A 13,400-nucleotide genomic window follows, 5' to 3' on the forward strand; every position below is an offset into this window, starting at 1 on the left:
CTACATGAAAGGAATATAAAAACATTGAACAGCTATATGGAACGGTGGACAAGCGTGTGGAAATATATAACGTTACGTTAGAATCAATAACGACACCGGAATTTCGAATTTAAGTCGAATGCACCAACGCAGAAAAGGAAACACTCACCTTTTTACCCAATCCGATGATCAAGGATGTTAAGAAGCATTTTGCAAAACTGAGGAGACTGAAATTTAGCGATGATGAAGGGAGTGAAGAACTTCAACCTGTTCACATTATACTCAGTGCTGCTGATTATCAACGTATAAAAACCACGGAGCCGGTAGTTCTCGGAAAAAATCCGGATAAAGATCCAGGAGCCGAATAAACTATGTTGGGATGGACTCTTTCTGGGAGTCGAACACAGTTGAGTTCTGGTATTGAGAAAAGTTTTTTATTGAACACTGGTCGTGATGAGTTCGAGCAAATGTGTGGTTTAGAAGTACTTGGATTATCAGACACAAACAGTGAGTCAATGTTCCACCAAGACTTCAGCGAAAAACTGCATCAAACCGACGAAGGTTACTATGAAACCAGAATATCGTGGAAAAAGATATTGTTAAACTGCCAAATAACAGAAATCTGGCTCTTAAAAGATTGGGAAGTGTAACAACTCGATTGAAAAAACTTAAAATGCTAGATCAGTATAATGATATAATGATGGAACAGATCAATGAGGGAATATTGGAAATGGCACCAGAAAAACCTACCAGAGAAATTTTCACTACGTTCCTCATCAAGCGGTAATCAAAGAAAATGCTGAGTCAACGAAAATGAGAATTGTTTATGATTGTTCAGCTAGGAAAGACGCTCAATCACCTTCATTAAATGACTGTCTAGAAGTGGGACCATCGCTGCAACCTTTAATATTTGACATACTCATACGAAATCGGATGAATAAACTCTGCGTTTTAGCTGATGTAAAGAAGGCGTTTCTACAAATTAGAATACACGAAATGGATAGAGACACACAACAATTAATTTGGTATAACGACTTAAATAAAATGGAATTAACGGAGTTACGATTTACAAGGGTGATTTTTGGTTCAAGTTCAAGTCCTTACATTCTCGGCGCCACGATTAAAAAGCATATATCAAAATACAAGGACATTTATCCAAAAACGGTGCTTGCTCTGGAAGAAGATACTTATGTCGATGAAATACAAGCAGGTGGAGAAAAGGAAGAAGAACTTATCAGGTTTCAAAATGAATCAACGCAAATCTTAATGGAAGCTGGTTTCCAATTGCACAAATGGCATAGCAACGTAAGCAAATTGGAAAGCGACGCTGAGATCAAATCAACAAAAATACTTGATTTCTTGGAACAAAGAAACGGATCAACTATTGATTGACTTTGCTGCATGCATCACTATCGGAAATAAAGAAGTGATAACAAAAAGGACAATGCTATCCGCTATTAACAGTGTCTTTGACGTATTGGGATTTAGTGCACCTGTTTTAATTACTGGAAAAATACTATACAGTCGACTATGCTTATTAAAACTCGGATGGGATCAACAAATTCCAAATGAACTTTCAGAAGATTAGAATTAAAAGAACTATTTCAACTCCGCGGTGCGTTCTGTCTGAAAAAATCATTGAAATGGAGCTACATGGGTTTTCAGACGCAAGTAAATCAGCAGCATGTGCATGCGTCTACATTGCAGCGAGCCATCAATATTCAAAAACAAGCAACCTACTTGTAGCAAAAGCACGGATTGCACCAAGGGATCTTAGTATTCCGAGACTCGAGCTGGTAGCGGCGCACACCTTGAGCAAGTTAATGAATCATGTTAGGAAGACATTAAACAAGTATGGCTTTATGTTCCAACAAAAGAAAACCCAAGTGATCTTGGAACAAGAGGAGGGAGTCCTGAGAAATTATCGTTTTTGTGGCTCAATGGACCAACATAATTGAAACACAAGAAAAATTGGCCAATCCAACCAGAAATAATTGAAGCGCCGAATGCATCATGTGAAACTATTAGTGTGAAAGAGAACGTTGGTATGGCAGCTGAAGAAATAACAAGGGACGATTGCGCACTCCGGAGAGTCAAGTTTGTGAAAAATTGTAAGGATCACTTAAAGAAAAGATGCATGAACGAGTACGTGCACGCAATGGAAGAACGACAACAAGCAAGGGAAAAGAGAGGTAACGTGAAACTCCCAGGTGTCGGAAGTATGATGCTCATTAAAGATGATGTGAAGGACAAGGCACTTCTCAACATCGGTCGAATTGAAAACAACATTAAAGGAAAAGATGGAGTTATTAGTAGCTTTAAAATACGCCTGGGAAATGGTTATGTAATTGAACGACCAATTCAGTTGGTGTGTGACTTGGAAATGGATTGTGGGGCAGAAAGCGGAATCGAATCGGACGAGAACTTGGAAACCAGAGCCGAAGAGGATACCTTGAAAAGAGAAACGAGACTTGCGAAATTGGATGCAAGACAAAAGATCAATTACATCATGGAAGACGAGATGGAAGATAGCTGATTAAAGCCGAAGTCTCAGCTTTAATCGGGGGAGGGTGTCGTGAATAAAGTCTTCAGGATGTAATAAGCGTGTACGAAGGTGTTTAATGTTTGTAGGTGCTAATATGTGTAGGTGTTAATGTTTATAGGTGCTAATGTATGTAGGTGTTAATGTATGTAATTGTTATTGCATTAAATGTGTGAAAATGACGCAATTGTAAAAGTGTGTAAAAAGAGAGTGTACTTTGTAAAATGTATTGATTCGCAGTCAGGTGTAAAAAATATTATCAAGTTCAAAAAGTGACTCTTTAGTGTCTCAGGGAAAGTCTAAATAATTCCCCACAAAACTTTTACTTGGAGAAGCGTATGTTGTTCAGTAAGTTTAATATTTCCAGTATTAATCTGATAAAGAATTGAGTTTTTCAAGCCAAAATGATAATATTGGCCCCCACTAGAACACGAAACAATGTTACTAACTGGTTTAGTGTATAGTAAAGTTCTAGGATCTTTTGGCAAATTGGGATGAAGAGGATGCAATATATTTAAAAGACGTTTTAAAGCTAAACTATTAATATTGCTATCTAGTGCCCATTGATCATGATCCGATGATAGACAATCTTTTCTTGCAAAAAAAAATTCTTTGCTTTCATTATCAGAGCTTGAAAGAGAATCTAAGTCTAATTGCGATGAAAAATTGGCATTATCAAATAGTTGTAATCGGTGTTTGTATAACTTTGTAACCCAGTAATGGTTGAGGAAATATTAGGCAGACATATATCATCGGTATCAAGATTAGTATCAGGTATTGATTTGACAACCTGCAACAGTTGTACATTTTTTAAAATTTAGTTCACTCAAAATATCATTACTTTGTGAATTATCGAATATGTTTGTAAGATGTGAAGCAACCTTTTCAAGAATTCTTCTTCTATTTATAAAATAAGACTTTCCACTATCTTGCGTATGCCGGGCCAATACAAAATGCCATCACTAAATCGACACGATTTGCCGCCAGTAAACCATGCACTTGGCCGATGCGATATGCTGAGTAAAATTATTTCTGATAGCTTAGCATACATTGGGCCTTTGCCGTATGCCAGCAATAAATCAATATATGACTGCTGGCAGTAAAACGTACGTTGGGCCAATACCGTAAGTTTACAAATGTTACGTGGGAATTAAGGTGAATACAAAATCCTTTTGTACTCTTACCCTCATTCAAACACTCTCTGCATTATTTTTTCACATTAACTCTTCTCTCTATTAGCTACACTATATTTTCTATGAAATGCACGCGTAATCAATTCTTTACTAACTTTGTATATTCTTTAATATCTTCACTTCTCTTTACACCTTAAACAACTTTTTCTTTCTAGTTTTTAAGTAGAAAAAGAATATTAAACGATTTTTCAAAATGTTTGAAGTTTTTGAAAAGTTAAAATTTCAAAGATCTGAAGGATGCGATCTTTTTTACAGATACTAAAAAACTCTGCAGAGTTAGACTCATCAAATTCGTTAAAAGTCTAGAAAACATAGTTTTTAATTTATTATGGCTAAATTATTAAAATTTATGGTCGGTCGGCGGTTTGTTGATGGCTAAATAATTTTCGACGAGTTTTGTTTTGTTTAATGATATTTAATTATTGTTTTTAAAAAATTTTTAGCTAGTTTTGGCTTTTATGATTACTTGGTGTTTCTGAGCCTGTTCTCTCAATGCCAACGTCAATTGTGTGTCCTTCTTTATCTTTAATTCTGTTGTACAGGTGCGTCCACCTTGTGTTTCGGCTGTCTTGCACTTTCCATAATTTGATGAGTAGTACTGACAAGAGAATTATGAATAATACGAATAAGAGAAATTTGCGGCATGGATTTGGAGGGATAGCAGCCATCATTAATTACATTTCAAGACTTTTCAGAAAATTGAATACTTAAGATTTCAATTGGATAGGATTAGCTAAAGGATGCAAGAATGAAAAATTAAAGCAGAACGTCTTGTTTGTAACTACGAAAAACAGATGGAAGCTTTAACAAATTTTAGAAAAGACCAAAAAATTTGTTTATTTTTTTGGTTGAAAAGTTTTAGGTTTAAGTACAATTAAATTGAGAAATTGAATGTTGAATTGCAATATTTTTAAAAGATATTATACTCTGTAAATAGTTGAAATCATAATTTTTTTTTTGAATGTATTCTTAAAATTACGTTTTTTTTTGTTAATTCAGGATAAATTAGCGCAAAACAATCGTACAAATATTTATGCAATTTCATGTCTAACTTAACAAGTTATAAACACGGCGATCTTTCGTAGATTTTCCTAATATCCGTGGATCCTGGAAATTACCAAATAGTGAAACAACTCCATGTAACCTATTTATAATGTTATATACAATGCGAATTCACCTTACTTTGTAAACATAAACTTGTGCGCTATACAGTCAGAACGTTGTTCTTTTGTTTTCAAAAAAAAAATGTTGTTTTGATCAAATCATGCAAATAAAATGCACTTTTAAGATTACCGACGTTCGGGGGCAGATAATCGACGTTCGGGGGCATTTAAAAATACGCACTACGGAACAAAGAAATTTTAATTTTTTTTTTGACAATTAGAAAAAATAGGACCTGCTTTATCAAGAAAAGTAAAAAGAGAAAGGTTTGTTATTTTTGTTATGGAGAATTTACTATTTAGAAAATCAGTCTTTTTTTAGAACTTTTAGCCGAATGCGTCGCAAGATTCCAGGTCTGCAAAATTATTTAACTTTAAAGAAATAGTTACGTGTCTGTATTTTGTTTAAATAAAAACCAAATAATTTCTTTCTGTATTTTGTTTGGTTTTATAAAACTAGGTGTTTTTACTGTTTCTTTCTTTAATATGAAGTAAATTTTTGATATCGCCAGAAAATGATCAGACTCAAATCGTAAACGAAGTTTACAAAAATGAAATTATTTTCTATAACTTCAAAGTAAGTGAAGATAAAATAAGGTTATAGTTCTTCGAGCTGTAATAGTATAACTGGAATTAATTAACTAATAGTTATTAATAGTTCTTCTCGTTTAGATGAAAAAGTGGGATAGTGTAGTGAATATTGGAGTATCTAGAGTCAGGAAATGGTTAGCCAATGTTTGAATGCGTTTTAAAACATGGTGAAGATAAAATTGGTATGTCTTTGTCTGTGAATCCGAGGATCGCGAGTTATGGATTAAAAAACTTCCAAATGCAAACTTTGTGTTTACAGATTATAAGCGAATTTGTGCTCAGCACTAGCCTAAAGATGCAGAATTAAATAAAGTCAAAGGTGGTAGTTTTGTTCCAGTGCATCCTCCATCAGTCTTTAAAGGTATACCAGTGTCTTGTATTCCAATGTGCTATGAAAGAATAGTTTACCTAATGAGTTCGAAAACTTCAAAAAAAAGGATGCTATTCAATTTAATTCAACTGTAAAAAATTTGAAGTCAATGATAAATAACTGTGAAGAAAAATTTTATTTTGTTGAAAAAGAAAAAATATATCTTTAATATCATATAAACATGGTGGACCAGTATCTAAGTTTTCAATATATGTAACTTTAGAAGATTCTGGAGATATTTATTTTCTTTTTTAAACAAAGGAATTATTAAATATTATTCTCAACTGGAGAATGCTGTCAGTTATGCTATTAATAATGAAACAGATTCTAAGCGAGCAAGTTATTTTAGTCACCAAAACCAATTAAATGACAAAATTTTTATTGCTTACAAACTTCCGGAATTACATTCAATTTTAGAAGAAACAGACACCTTTGATATGTTTCAAAAATATGGAACTTTGATTAGTTCTTTAAACAGGGGAAGACTAAGAGAACCTTCTGACAATTTAGTCTACATTGTTATTTATTGTTTTTTTATATTTGAAGTGACACTTTTGAATAAAGCTTCACCATTGCTGTGCAAGAGAGGATTAATTGACATTTTTATTAACTGCAATAGTAAAGTTCAATTGCTTGTTCAAAGTGTTAAAAAAGTTTGCTGCATTTTGGCAAACATTTTTAAAAACAATTATTGTAAAAAACACTCTGAAAATTTTGGGAAGGAATGTTTAATAAAACAAGCAAAACTTTCAACTTCAAAATAAAATACTTTGAATTAAAAAAAGTCAAAATAATTTTGGTAAAATAAAGTTAACATATTTGTTTGTTTTTATCAAAAAAATTATTATTTGTATCACAAGTGTTAAACAGCTAAAATAAACATATGGTTTATGAAAATGAGATTTAGTCATTTTTAGCTAAACTCTTTAAATTTTTATTGCCATTAACTTATTTATAAACGAAAAAAAAGTTCCCACAATATTTTCTTCCAAAATTTAATGAAAATTTTTTTTTGTCCTTCTAAAGCTCTTTATTTGATTCTGAAGCTTGTTTACAAAAGCAAGGATAAAAAATAATTTTAACCGTAAAAAAGTCGGCCTTCGCCAATTTTACGGCCTGTTTATGAAAGCCTTGAAATTACGGAATGAAAAATCTTATAAAAATAAGACCGAATGATAAAACGCGGACGATCTCGAAAAATTTACTTAATAAGTCAAATAGAAGATCGCCGTGAAAAGAAGAAAAGCAGTTTATTCTGGGACTTTATAACGTTGTGCGGTGTGAAAGTAAAATCGACTTAACATTACTTAATTTCAAATACCCACAAAGTAACATCGCTTGACACTTTAACGTGAGCAGGAGAGACCGGGGCTAGTTGGCTACAGTGGTAAGTTGACACACTGCGTTTAATTGAGGAATTTTCAACCAGAAATTTCCAAAATTCACATGGAACCTTCCCACTTAACTAATTCATCTTTCAGTGTAGTATCAGGGCTATAAGCGCATGAGCATAGAAGTTATAGCGAATCTTGTGTTTTTTTACTAATTTTGTAACCATTTTGTAAGAAAAAAGCTTTTGGGGTTAGTTGGCACTTAATAGATGCCTAATGTTGCTAAAGTTGTCTCTTTTTATATGGAGTGCCAACTTACCTTGAGAGTATAGGCGACTTACCCCGGGCCGGGGTAAGTTGGCACATACTTTTTTCTATTCTGGAGGCAATTTTTGGGCCACCAATTATTTTTTTTTTAATGTTTGACACTTGAACATGCTTGCCAGATTATATTCTTTTGAACTGCAATTTGATATCCTCAAAAAATTTCACCCAGAAATGCACAGAGCTCAAAAACTAAAACTGTAGCCAACTAGCCCCGGTCTCCCCTATAAAATTTTTTATTGTTAGCAGCTTAATACTCAATCGGGTTTTTCATGTTCACTTTTTTTCTTTTTCTTTTTTTTTAATTTAGACCAGTTCATTTTTTTTTTTTTTTTTTTTTCGCTTTTTTTTTTAAAATAATAAAGCCAATTGTTACGTTAAAACAAGTAAAAAGTAAAAACGTTGTAATTTCATGTCGTTTTAACATGAAAACACCTTTTTCAGCTAAAATTATTTCAAAAAAAATTTGATTTTTTAATGTTTTGGTTATCGATTTTTATTTTGTCTTTTTAATTTCACCTTTTCAACTCAATCAAAGAAACATTCAGTTTTTAAAAACATCCCAATTGTAAGAACACCCCATTTACACCCCTTGTTCTTACATGTTGCAATAAATAGGTTCACTCTGTTGTTGTTGCTGCTGCTGTTGTTGCTAGGGGCAGATGTTTTTCTAGCCGTGCTCATTATATCAGCTTGTCATGTGTCGTATGAAATTTCTGTTTTTTTTGGATCTTAAAACACAAAACAACAAACTGCTCAAGCAAAAAATAATTTATATGCAAAAGAAACTTAAGTTAGAAATCAAAAAATACAAATAATAAGGAAAGAAAAGTACAAGATAAATTTTACAAAATTCTCTTTTTTTGTTAAAAAAGATCCCATTTCCAACCATTTGATTACGACAATCTCAGTCAAAGTCCAAATCTCAGTCAAAGACCAATCATTTTAGAGTTGATTTTGCTCAATCAGTCAGCTGATTATCAGGTTTATTATTCTTATTACACGAAAAGCCAACAAAAGCTGAACAAGACCTTTTTCCTGCTGAGCAACAGTTTCATCTTCTTCAGATCATCGGATATCATCTTGTTAGATGTTGTTGCGTTTTTCGTGAAAAAAGTTAACCTTTGTGTATACATGGTTGCAAAATGTTTTCTGATATTTAAATAACAAGACCAGTTGCATGTTAACATATGACGCACATTAACATATGACGCACTGGCAAAGTTTTTGATTCATAACAGAACAATTTTATCTGGGACTTGTAAATTTTAATTGAGATTTCGAGAAGTTTGCAAATCGATTTGGTATATCTATTCGTGCGTTTCTTATATAAGCTAATTATGATTTTTCAAAAATTACTTATTGAAAAATTCAACCAAAGAATTTCATTTTTAATTTTCTAGAAACCAAACTTAAACTTTTATATCTTGATGTCTTTTTAACTTTTAATCGCTAAAGCGAAATTTTTTAAACGGAAAGTCATTTTTAAAATTCATTTTTAGTAAATCAGCTTTGACTAAATTAACATGTAATTTACACCTTCGAGTAACATTTAATTTACTCCCATTAGTTTGATTTGATTTCATTATAAAAATCCAACATGTTTGTAAGGGTTTTTAAATTTATTAAATTCTATTAGCTATTTTTAGGTTGTTTGAATATCTGTTTGCTACCATGCCAACATGCTATGCTATGCACTCCAAATGGAAGGAGTAAGTAGCTTTAGAAAGTTTCTCAGCTGAGATAACAACATGATGAAGTTTAACCAGCAGTATTTAATGAGGTAACACCTATTTAAGATAAGTTACATTTCGATTGATCCTTTTCTCTTAGAACCGTGAGTCGGTTGCAGTTTTAGTAATAGGTGAAATAGTTTTTAAAGTTAAAACATTTTTTCGGTTAAAAAATTTTTTTACAGAAGTATATTTTTACTTTTTTTCTGTTTATTAATTTGAAGTTTTTATCTTTAATAATTTTCTTGCGAATTGTGATATTTCACTAAAACATCGACAGTACGCGATTATGTTCCTTTGATGCCGTAGCCACTGTTAACACATCAAATGGCTCAAATTTACTCTAATCGCTATATCAATCATGATTGCTTCTTGGCCTAATGGCTAAGATTAAGTGTAGAAGCCAGTCTGGACTGGCGTGCAATTATTAAATTTATAAGATTTTCTTTTTTTTTTCTCGTCCGCTCTTAAAATGGGAGGCAAACCCAGGGTTGACGTGCTATTGGGTCTTTCCCAGAGAGGATGGACAGTCCAGAAGGCTGACTCGCTGGTGGACTCTAAACCGTAAATATCTCAATCATGATCAATCATGGTCAATCATGATCAATGTCTAAATTTGAATTTTACAAACTTCTTTTTTTAAAAAATTTGTATTTAGAATGAAATTGACTGTTTATTTTTACATTGCCGCATTAATTGTACTCTCATCGGCTGTTGGTATCAGCAAGACAAAGAGAAGTTTAAACTGCGAAAGTCTATTATCCGTAAAGGTAATTTCAAACGCCCGGTTTATTCTCAATTTCATGTATATTAAGATTTTTTTGCTAGAAAAGTCGACTTTTGGATCAAATTTGATTTCCTTTATTTAAATTTTAAAAATTAAACAGTTCTGCAGATGAAACAACTAAAATGCAGCAATAAAACAATATGGTAAATCTAAATTAAAAACTATATTTAAATTTCTTAGGTGTGCACGAAGTTTAAAGATGCCGCTATTACTTTGAAGTTGAAAGCGAACGCTATAGAAGAAGCTGTAACTGATGCATATAACAAAGGAATTACTAAAGCCCAAGATATCCAAACCACTCTAGAGAGATTTTTAAAAGAGCAAGTTGTTAACAAAGAATGCAAAGACTTTTTGGATAAAAGCGTACGATTTTTTTTTTCGAGGGAGATTAGATCTCGTTGCTGCCTAAACGCTTTATTTTGTTTCATTTCGTTTTCCCATTTTTTTAAGTCGTCTTTTTCTTTAGTTCTGCGATAAACTAGACGCTGCTGGGGTATACTTAAACAAGAAAGCCTCTGATTTGAAGCCTTACATCGTAAAAGCCCTTATAGAAGGGGCAACCGCGGCAAAAGATTTAAAAAATAAAGTAGAAGACTACATTAGAAACGACTTGTTAACAAAAAAATGCGAAGATATTTTGCCTCAGGACGTAAAAATTTTTTTATTTTTGATTTATAATTATTTTTCAAAGTTTCATGAGCCATGAATATTATAAAAAGCTATTCATACCTGTTTTTCTGCAGAGATGCTCACAACTTGAAGATATTGGCAATTCTTTAAAACTAAAAGCTGACCAAGTAAAAAAGGCGGTAGTAGAAGGAGTAGTTAAAGGCTACACAAAGATTGAAGATAAAGTTTCAAGCGCCCTTAATGATATGAAGGAATATGCTGCAAACTTTACGTGTGAAGAACTTCTGAATCCTGATGTAAGTATTTTTATTGTGATTAAAAACAAACAAGCAGTAGTAAGTTGTGCATAGTAAGTAGTGCATAGTAAGTAGTGCATTGGGAGTTTTTTTTAATTTTGAGACCATCATAAAAATAGTTTTAAACTTCAGGATGAAAAAAAAAGTATTTGAATATAAATTCAAACTTTCAGGTCTGTAAAGATCTCAGATCATACGCTCAGAGTATTAAAATTGGGATGCCTAAAGTTATGAGCGCCGTCCGTACAGCTATTGTCCAAGGTTACAAAATCGGAAAAGGTTTTTTGAGTGCCGTGTACAAGATTGCTGACGCTTTTTACGACTGTGAGGATTTTCTAAGCGAAACGGTAAAAATTTTGGAAGGAATTGAAAAACTATATTTTTAAAAAATTTTACTTCAAAATTTGGTTTGAATTTTTTATCAAATTTTGCCAACCTTGTATAAAATGTTTCTAGCAAGAAATATTTTTAATAACATTTTATTTTTTAAAAGTAAGAAACTTATTACGTTTGAGTGTGACGAAAATGAACGAGATATTTTATTATGACTGCTGAATATCCTTAAAATTTTTTCTTCTAGAATTGCGAAAAATTGAAGGAAGTTGCAACAAAGGTTGGTGCTACTATGGTAAAAGTTAGCGACGCATTGAAATCTGTTATTTCAAAAGGAATTGTTGAAACGGAAAAAATTTATCAAAATGCAGTCGATTACTTAAAAGGCATCTTTGGAAAAAGAAAGCGAAGCATCGTTGAAAAAAATAACATTACGGATATTCTTAAAAAATATAAAGAATGTAATTTCGTTTATATCTTTGAAGAAATTCATAAATCTCTTTTTACTTCAGCCTTTTTAAGCGAGTCAGTTGGTGCATCTTACAAAAAGTATACCATTATTTTTTTAGTGCTTTTAAAGAGTGTTGATGACGCTGATGCTTACGTGAAAAAAGCGATCGCAGAAATTCTTGAGGCTTTTAAAGTTGTTAACAGCAAACTAAGGGAAACTCTTGAGAAAGCGAGCGGTAGTGGTTCTTTTAAATTGGAGGAGGCGAAACGCCTAATAAAAGATTTAATTGGAAAAAAACCAAGCGAGTGGTTTTTAATTTAGTTCTTTTATTTTTCAACCTTTTATTTTTTAAAATTCTGTTTTCAGTTTTGTTTAGGAAAAGTGATTCCTTTTTTAATACTTCATTTTAATATAGAAGCCGTTTTAAACAAGAAAAAGCGAGACATTTTATCAATTAAAGATGCATTAAAAGCTGCCCTAACGAATGCAACACAGAAGATGAGAGATGTGATCCTTGCTTTACTTGAAAAACCAACTGCGTGGCTGCTTGCCAATGCCAGAGATATTGTAAAACTAATTGGGGAAAATGTTGATGATGAGAGCTTGATGTACGATGGCATCTGTAAGTAATTTTAAGAGTTTCAAACTTTTAGCAAGTTAACACTTTAATATTTAATTCTCCTCTTGCTTATCAAAAATTTTCCTATAATACTTTCGAATTGCTTATTAAAAATAAAAATCTGTTGCTAGGAAGAAGTTTTAAGATTTTTTTCTTTCAGTCAACGAAGAAATCACTAAAGCAATTGAAAACGAAGTAGAAACGAGGTTGAATGAAATGATTGACGATACAGTAAAAATAATTGATGACGTCATCGTTGAACATAGACAACGGCGTGAAGCTGAGGGTAAAAGTTATAAAACGTTTAGCATTTAAATTTTTTGAAGTCTAGTCATTAATACCAGTTGATTAATATCTTTTTATTATTACAAAAATTAGTTCTAAACGAAGACTCTTTTAAAGTTATCTACGACATAGTCCAAAAATACATGAACGATGAATTTACAAGATTCGCTGTCAATTCAAACGAAATTTCTGATGAAATCTCCGGACGCATAAAAAAAGCAGCTGAAAATGTGGCAAATGACAGCAGTTCTTTTTTAAGTGTAGTTTGATTTTAAGATTGTTAGTTAATAAAATGAGAATTAAAATTTTGAAAAGATAATTACAGTTTAATATTTTGAAGCTTTTAATAAACCATATTCAGTATTGTTGAAATGTCAACTAAAGTTGCTATAACATGTGACTTAATATTATTTAAATGCTAAATATGAACATCACAGAAAACTATTTCTCGTATTCTGTACTTTTACTAGATTTTTTGATCTTGATTAAAAAAAAAAGAAAGAATATACAAAAAATATTCAATAAACAGTAGGGACAGTAGAAAATTATGGTAAAAAAAAAAAAAGAAAGAAAAGCACAAAAAGCATAGCAACAGAATGTCACATTCTTAATAAAAGAATTTTTTACTGTGCTTTTTATGGTTTTCTTTTCTTTTTTTATTTTACCTTGATTTTCTTCTGTTCTTAACAATCAGAAGAAAAAAAAAAAGCTATTTTAAGTCAACAGGACGTACAAGAACTCTTAGGCCAGTGTTGAATGCTTCATGAGCCCATTTG

General features: G+C 31.9%; 2 protein-coding genes across 2 annotated transcripts; both read left to right on the plus strand.

The window, feature by feature from the left end:
* Positions 1-792: 792 nt before the first annotated feature.
* On the plus strand, positions 793-1,371 carry LOC149884842 (uncharacterized). The gene has a single exon (XM_090094573.1). The coding sequence runs from the start codon at positions 793-795 to the stop codon at positions 1,369-1,371; it is 579 nt and encodes a 192-aa protein (XP_089950699.1).
* Positions 1,372-9,282: 7,911 nt separating this feature from the next.
* LOC145186635 (uncharacterized) lies at positions 9,283-12,943 on the plus strand. Its single transcript, XM_090095498.1, has 11 exons — positions 9,283-9,354; positions 9,882-9,993; positions 10,191-10,373; positions 10,477-10,659; positions 10,754-10,936; positions 11,110-11,283; positions 11,517-11,730; positions 11,839-12,021; positions 12,136-12,342; positions 12,500-12,625; positions 12,718-12,943. Exons 2-11 carry the CDS (start codon positions 9,883-9,885, stop codon positions 12,891-12,893), a joined length of 1,740 nt encoding a protein of 579 aa, XP_089951624.1. The 5' UTR covers positions 9,283-9,354; position 9,882; the 3' UTR covers positions 12,894-12,943.
* The last annotated feature ends 457 nt before the right edge of the window (positions 12,944-13,400 follow it).

The sequence above is a fragment of the Hydra viridissima genome, unplaced genomic scaffold (assembly GCF_058129835.1).
Source record: "Hydra viridissima isolate aposymbiotic clone 2 unplaced genomic scaffold, HvirCarnegie_v1 scaffold_8, whole genome shotgun sequence".
NCBI lineage: Eukaryota > Metazoa > Cnidaria > Hydrozoa > Anthoathecata > Hydridae > Hydra > Hydra viridissima.

Excerpts from the sequence above, each read along its gene's own strand:
- LOC149884842 (XM_090094573.1), top strand. The coding sequence starts at position 793 with ATGAGAATTGTTTATGATTGTTCAGCTAGGAAAGACGCTCAATCACCT.
- LOC145186635 (XM_090095498.1), top strand. The coding sequence starts at position 9,883 with ATGAAATTGACTGTTTATTTTTACATTGCCGCATTAATTGTACTCTCA. Across the intron at positions 11,284-11,516 it reads AGGATTTTCTAAGCGAAACG|AATTGCGAAAAATTGAAGGA; the intron begins GTAAAAATTTTG and ends TTTTTCTTCTAG. Across the intron at positions 12,343-12,499 it reads CTTGATGTACGATGGCATCT|TCAACGAAGAAATCACTAAA; the intron begins GTAAGTAATTTT and ends TTTTTCTTTCAG.